The 7,371-nt window shown below is 56.1% G+C and overlaps 1 protein-coding gene across 1 annotated transcript in view; it reads right to left on the minus strand.

The window, feature by feature from the left end:
* Positions 1-6,231, minus strand: part of LOC103804458 (chondroitin sulfate proteoglycan 4-like) — a 13,023-nt gene extending 6,792 nt beyond the window's left edge. The window contains 5 exon segments of the mRNA XM_009077075.1: positions 64-205; positions 207-238; positions 625-1,104; positions 1,365-4,943; positions 5,974-6,231. Coding sequence (XP_009075323.1) covers positions 64-205; positions 207-238; positions 625-1,104; positions 1,365-4,943; positions 5,974-6,231 — 4,491 coding nt within the window.
* Positions 6,232-7,371: the final 1,140 nt, after the last annotated feature.

The raw sequence follows: 7,371 nt of genomic DNA on the forward strand, positions 1-7,371 counted from the left end.
TGTCCCCACGGATGTCCTAGCGCTGAGCATCCCTGGCCCATCCCCGTGGCGTCCCACCCTTACCTGCAAACCGGCGTTGACCCTGAGTCGCGGCCCCTTGGTGTTGCGGGGCAGGATGGTGATGAAGAGGGTCCTGGGCTGGCTCTGTCGGGATATCTCGGTGGCGTTGGCCAGGACGGTGAAACTGTCAGTTAGGGATCGGGGACCGCTGCCTGTACTGGATCTGCTGGTTCTCCACCTGCGGGGCAAGGGCCAGGTGACTCTCCAGAGAGGACACAGGCCACCAGCCCCACTGGGGAGGGTACCCATCACCCTCGGAGGATGCTGGCAAACCACTACCCCCTCTAGAGCATCCTGCAGCGTGGATGCACAGGACAGGATCTGGATCCCCATGGAAAACAGACCTGGAGCCCAGAGTGAGTTCTCTGCCTGCATCCCCACCCTGCATGCCCAGGTCATCTCCAGGGCAAACCCACCATCCCAAACCCCTCCATGCCCTCCGATGGGGAGCAGACCCCTGCAGCCCTCCCCAGCCTCTCAGTAACACTGGGCACTGGAGCCCACACCTGGGCTCTCCCCACACCCTTGGGAAAGCAGCATGGTGGGCACCAGTGGGTGCTGTACCTCGCTCCAGGTGAAGCTGTGCAGCCCACGCTCCTCTGGCCGCTCGCTGCTCAGGAGGGTGCCGAACCGGGGGGGCTCAAGCACCCTGAACTCCATGCCAAGAGTTGGGTAGTAGATGTTGGGGATGCTGAGGATGCCTACGGAGAGGACAGCAGAGCCACCTCCCGGAACTGTTATGTTGTGGACATCCAAGGGGACAGTGATGGGGAGCACAACCAGGCTCACAACCACCCCCTTCAGAGGGTCTGCACCGCGGGCCGTGACGTCTGTGACAAACCGGTCGCGCTCCTCATTGGGCTTGGAGTGGAGGTAGAGGACTCTGCCACTGTTTATGTCCTCCTGGGTGAAGGACTGGACAGGGTCCAGGCTGGGCTGCTCGTTTGTGTCCTGACCGTGCTGAAGCATTGCAAGGAAGCCAGAGGCTGGGGGTCTGCTCACCAGGTAGACTATGTCTTGGGGAGGGATCTCTTCATGAGTCACCTGGGAGTGTGGGGGAGACAAAGCATGAGTGAGTGGGCTTGTACCTGAGGCTGGGCTACCCACTGCTGTGGGATGAGCTGAAAGAGTCATCTTGCTGCTGAGGCCATGCCTGAACCCCCCTCTGGCCCTGGACAAAGCCTGACGTGAAGACAAGGCCTTGGCTCTGGGCAGGTGGGAGTAAAATGGAGACCCATGGGTGGCCATCCTGATTTGGTGGCCAGGGACGTGAGGGGGGAATGACTAGAGAAAGGGATACTTACCTGTAAGTATTCCTCCTTGATGCCAGCTGCTTCCCCCTGGAAGACATAGATCTCCTTGTGGTTGACTATGCTCAGGGGGCTGGGATGGGTGTCCAAGAACACACTGATGGCCAGTGTGTCCTCCACTGCCACCTCGTTTGCTTCTACAGTGAACTGGAGCTCATCCTGGGTGTTCCTGCTCCCGTTGTGGTGGTAGGAGATCTCTCCTGCCAGCAGGTCATTCTGGGAGAAGGCCATAACTGGCTGCTCTCCTCTCAGCACCGTCCCCCACCTTGGGGGTGTTGTTATCAGGAACCGTATCTCTTCATCTGACCTGATGTCCATGTTGGTCTCCAGGTTGAGGACAGAGGAATCAATGCTCCCTCGGGTGCCCTGGTGAATGACCAGACCGGTGTTGTTGACTATTTTGATATAGGGGTCTGACGCTTGTACCTCCAGGAGTGCTGTGGTTTGGTGGAGGCCGTCTGAGACCTGTAGCTGGATCCAGCCCCGGTCAGCCCCTGAATGGACAAAGAGGATCTTCTTCTTCCTCAAGTCATCCTGTGTGAACCGATAGATCTGGTGGCTTCTGTCATCAACAGACACGATGCTGCCAAACAAGATGTCCTTCCTCACCAGCACTAGCTGTGTGTCGGAGAAGCCGGAGTCCTTGTCAGTGAAGGCAATGTCATCGGTAGTCAGCAGGTGCTGCCCATTGCGCACCACGTTGAAGACTTTGTTTACTACCCGGACAGGGATGTGGTCATTGACAGGTTGGATGGATACCCTGAAAACACCCCTCACCTCTGTATCAGGCTCAGCGCTGCCCTCACCCTGCCTGATGGCTACGAAGGGGATGTCATCCTCCAGTGTCTCAGAGTCATCGTGCTGGTACAGCAGCCGGCGTTGGAGGATGTCGTCGTTGGTGAACTCTGTGATCTCCTCTCTGGAGGCCCAGCCATGGGATGCAGCCCAGGCCAGCCTCCCGTGTGCTGGTCCCTCAATCACCTCATAGAGGTAGTCCATGCTGTTCACACTCTGCACAAACAAGTGGTCCTTGGAGATGATGGCCTGTCCCCCTTCGGCCACGGTCAGGAGGACATTGGTCAGGGCTGGTGCATCAGGGTCTCCACCGATGCTGATTGTGTAGGTGTAGACAGGAGAGTGCTGCTCACCAGCACGGACACGGAACTGGAAGGTGTCCTCGGCTTGCTGAGAGTTCCTGATGGTCACGCTGTAGCTCAGGTGATTTCTCTCCAGGTCCTCTTGGGTAAATCCAAAGCCTTCAGTCAGCCTGTTGCCAAGCAACTCCAGGTTACCCTTTTTGGGAGCCTGGATGATCATGTAGTGGAAGGGGAGTGGGGCAGAGTTTGGATCTTCCAACATTGCCTCCAGCTCCTTGCTGGTGATATTTCTGTGCCGCCTGTTCTTCATCTGGAGGGGAACCATGGTCCTCATCTTAATGGTAGCTCTTTTAATCCTTATGAGGAAAGTGTTGTTTGCCAAGACCTTCTGCCCCACCTGGATATTGAATCTCAGCTTCTCCGTGCTGTCTTCCAGCCAGTGCTCTGGGTCTGTGCTGAAATACTGGATGCGCCCTTGCTCCAGGTCTTGCTGGTGGAAGGACTCGACTTTTTTCCATTCCCCTCCCATGCTCCCTTGCTTCTGGACTTCGCCATACATTAGGGGCTCTGTGAGGATGTACAGAATGGAGACCCGTTGTTCCACGGCGTTCGTCTCCACTGACAGGTTGGCTGTGGTGATGCGTGCGGCCCCTCCTTGGGAGATGGAGAGGCCAGTGTTGTTGAGCAGGCGGATGTCAGGGTCAATGGCAAGGATCCTCAGGGTGGCGATGGGGCTCGGGACTGTGCCGTCGGTCACCTGCAAGGTGAGCTGTAAGTTTGTCCCACTTTGATGCACATAGACTACGTTGCCTGCTTCCAGGTCCTTGCAGGAGAAGTCTTCGATGGGCACTCCAGGATGGAAGTCATACTCCACATAACCCTCCTCCATCTGCTGGCCACCACGCAGCTGGAATTCGAGGTCATCACAGGATGTGTCGTCATCCAGGACCTGCAGGATCTCGGTGGTCAGGTGCTTCCGTGTGTGCTTCAGGATTGTCATGTGGTTCCCATGGGGAAAGATCACCTGTGGGGCATCATTGACAGGGTTGATCATGATGGGCAGCAGGTACATCTGCCCCTGCCGCAAGCACTCTGGGACCCCTTGTTGAGTGGTCACCGTCACCTCCAGCATCAGCTGGTCCATGGGCCCCTCGGAGCCATCGTGGATGTATCTGACTTTCCGGTTCACAATGTCCAACAGGGTGAACTTCCTTCTACTCCTGGACCCAGGAATGTCCAGCTCCAGCTGGCCATGCCTGGGGTCATTGGTGATGCTGAAGAGGATTTGAGACTGACGGATGTTTGCCAGGCTCAAGTCTACTGTTGGCTGGGCGTGTTTCCACTCCAGATAGGCCATGCCCCCTTCGGAGACGATGAGGGGGCTGACGTGCAGCAGCCTGCTGATGTTGGCAAAGGCAGGTGGGAAGCTGCTGTCGGGCTGGCATGGTTCCACCACCAGACCTGGTGCTCCCGACAAGACATTTGGAGGTGGGGAGGTGGGTGCCTCATCCTGCTCATATACCTCCTCATAGTCCCAGTAGTGGTCTTGCTTCCCACAGCCTAATGTGATGTCCTTTGTGATCACAGCATCTTGCAGACTCCTCCTCTGCAGGTTTATCCGCAGGTCCTCCAGGCAGCCAACAAACGAGTGGTTGGTCATGGTCCACACTGAGATGAAAGCAAGATGATGTTCCCTCAGCCTTTGCAAAGCTTTTTCGTCCATACCCCCAATGAAGAGATTTCCCTGAAGGTCCAGGTAGTTGTTGATGCCCCGGTTGGATGTGGATGAAGCATAGTAATCTATCAGTATCTCAAACTTGTGGATGTCCGTGTAGACTTTGACATAGTGCTGCTGCTCATCGCTGATGAAGACGTTGTTGTGCAGGACGATGATGCCATTCCCTTTCTCCACAAATCCTCGCAGGCGCCCGTTGGAGATCTCCAGGTAGAAGAAGTCATTCTCCAGCCCTGCGTGGTAGATGAGGGGTGCCTGGGTGATGCTTGTTGTTATCACAAACTCAATGGTCGCTTCCTTCCTCGCATCCCATGTAGGAAATGCAATGTAGGAGTGTGGCCCTGGGAACCCGAAGGGGTCCTCAGGCTCTGCGGAGAACTGCATGCTGCACCCTTCCTGCACCCGGTGGAAGATCTTGGAGCTGCCGTCAGTGGACAGAGGGGAGAGGACATCCAGGCCATTGAATGTCACCACATGGAGGCAACCCCTGAATGGCGAGCTGACCTCGGCAAGATAGGGCAGGTCCAGGCTGCCTGTGCCACCAGCATAGAGGCCATACTGGATGTCCAGCTCCCGTGCAGGCCCTGCGATGTCCACGGAACTGTTGAAGAGGCCATCGATGGTCAGCGTCATCCTGCCATCTTCCACCAGCAGCTCCACGTCATGCACTGCCAGGTTATTGAGCTGCAGTCCTGCTGGGGACTGCAGGGTCACCTCCTCTGAGCCCAGCTGCAGCTTGGCCTGCAGGGAAGGACACAACATGCTCAGCTCAGGTGACACCTCTCCACTTGCCAGAAATACCTGCAGAAGTGTGGACCCATACCTGGGGGCTAGTGGGAATTTTGGTCCCTCGGATCACTCGACCTCTGGATGTGCTCCTCTCTCATCCCTGCTATGGACCTGCCCTCTTTGTCCTGCTCTCTGAATTTCTCTCCTTTTTCACTCAATCTCAGCAAACCCCAGTCTGAGACTGGGGTCCGCCATGTCCCAGTCTCACAGCGGGGCATTTCCTCTCCCCCCATAGAGCATCCATGCCAGATGTTGGCTCCTCCTTCCCCACTCCATCCTGCCCACCGCCCTCCATCTCCGCAACGTGGGCTGCTTCCAGCCCTTTCCCTGGGAAATGGCAGGGAAATAGCAGGCTTTGCTCCCCGTGGGCAGCAGCCTGGAGCCTGCCTAAATAGAGGGTTAGCTGGGGGGACACATGGTCTGCATTAGGGTCACCTCCGGCCAGCGGCTTGCTTGCTCTCCTGCTTTGGTTTAATGTGGTTGGTGGCCCAGCCCAAGCTGCAGGAGAGGCAGGATGTGTGCTTCGGATGCTCCCTGTTCTTTTTCTTCATGGTGGATGCCAACACCATAACCACAAGAGGGAATTTTATACCTCTGTCCTGATTGCTTCTCATGCCCCAGCTGAGACAAGGGGGGCCTCTTCTTTCTCTGGATACTTGTCTCATCCCTTCTCCTCACTAACCCATCACACCTGAGGGTGCTGTGCACCATGTCTGACCGTGCAATGTGCATGGGCTGCCAGTGTCTGGGTGTCCCCATGACCCCCCCAGTACCACTCAGGCAGTGGGTGAAGAGCTTCCCTAGCTGGAGCCTGTTTCTCTGTATTGAACTGATTCTCCCAACACTCTGTGCACTCTTCTCATGTACTCTTGTCCCCCTGGCAGGGATCCTGGCAGCTGGGCTGCTCCTCCACCCTTGCACTGGATGAAGCTGTGACCCACAGACTCCAGCCTAGTGAGGACTGGGATGCCAGAGTGCTGACCTGAAGGCTGCCAGCTCGCAGCTGGAGCAGGAGGTGGTCAGGCTGGCCAGCGGCCAGGAAGAGTAGCCCATTCCCCTGGCTGGTGTACAGCTGCAGGTGGAGCCGCACTGTGCGTGAGGCGTCTGCCAGAGGCATCTCCACAAAGCTGTCCCCGAAGAAAGAGGCTGGGGAGAAAAAAGAGAAGGTCAGGTAGGGAAGTACACCTCCTGAAAGCCCTGTCTGGGTGAGTGCTGTGATTCTGCAGCCTCCCAAGCCCATCCATCAGTCCTCCCCTGCTTACCCTATAACAGGGTGCTGGAGTTGAGCAGCCTGGAAAGACCCACATGAAGTCTGTTTTTCTGATTTTCCTAGAGGAACCCAGCAGGGTTCAGGTTGGAAGGAACCTTAAAGCTCATTTTGCTCCAACCTCCTGCCACAGGCAGGGTTGGTTTCCACTAGCCCATGTTGCTCCGAGCCCCATCCAACCTGGCCTCGAACACTTCCAGGGACGAGACAGCCACAGCTTCTCTGGGCAACCTGTGCCAGTGCCTCATCACCCTCTGAGTAAGGAAACTGTTTGAACCCAAAGCTGGAGGAATAAATGTGAGTGCTATAGTGATCCATATGTGGATGTGAAACCATATGGAAACTTTGTCTCAAAGCAGGAGGCTGGAGCTGCAGCTGGAACATGTTCAACACAGTATACCTCAGCCCTGGAGGGACTCAGCGCAATGGCATGCGGTCATGAAATGACAGACTGTGTCACAGGGCAGAGGCAGGAGAGGGCAGGATTAAGAGCACAGGGAGTGGCAAGGCTTAATTTTAGAGCTCTTATAGTTTTTAGCTGACTCAATGCATGCGTGTGCATTGCACACATGTTAACCGCATGTGGCTGGGACGCACAGCCACCCATCCTGCTTGGCTCCAGCTCAGCCCATGGCAAAGTTAACTCTGTGCTTAAGCATAAACACTCCAGCTCTGTAAGCTGGAAATGTTTGGGGAGGATATGTTGTGGAGGTCAGGGAAAATGCACATTTTCAGTCCATATGTAGTCACAGGCTGTGCTGGAGTTCATGTGTGTGGAGCTTTCCTGCTATGCTTCACTAATGCACTTACCAAATCCACCCAGCTGCCAACCCACACCTGGGTTTGGGGTCCCAGATTTGCTTTGCCGAGGTGCCACAGGGCAACAAAACTGGGATTTGGCTTTGAGGGTCCCAGTCCCTGCCCTGTTTTGAAGGAATCAGGGCTGGAGGTTGAATGCTGGGACAAAACCAGCATCCTGCACAGTGAAGTAGAGGTGTAAGCATACTTACCAAATCCACCCAGCTGCCAACCCACACCTGGGTTTGGGGTCCCAGATTTGCTTTGCCGAGGTGCCACAGGGCAACAAAACTGGGATTTGGCTTTGAGGGTCCC

The sequence above is a fragment of the Acanthisitta chloris genome, unplaced genomic scaffold (genome assembly GCF_000695815.1).
Source record: "Acanthisitta chloris isolate BGI_N310 unplaced genomic scaffold, ASM69581v1 scaffold15780, whole genome shotgun sequence".
Classification (NCBI taxonomy): Eukaryota; Metazoa; Chordata; class Aves; order Passeriformes; family Acanthisittidae; genus Acanthisitta; species Acanthisitta chloris.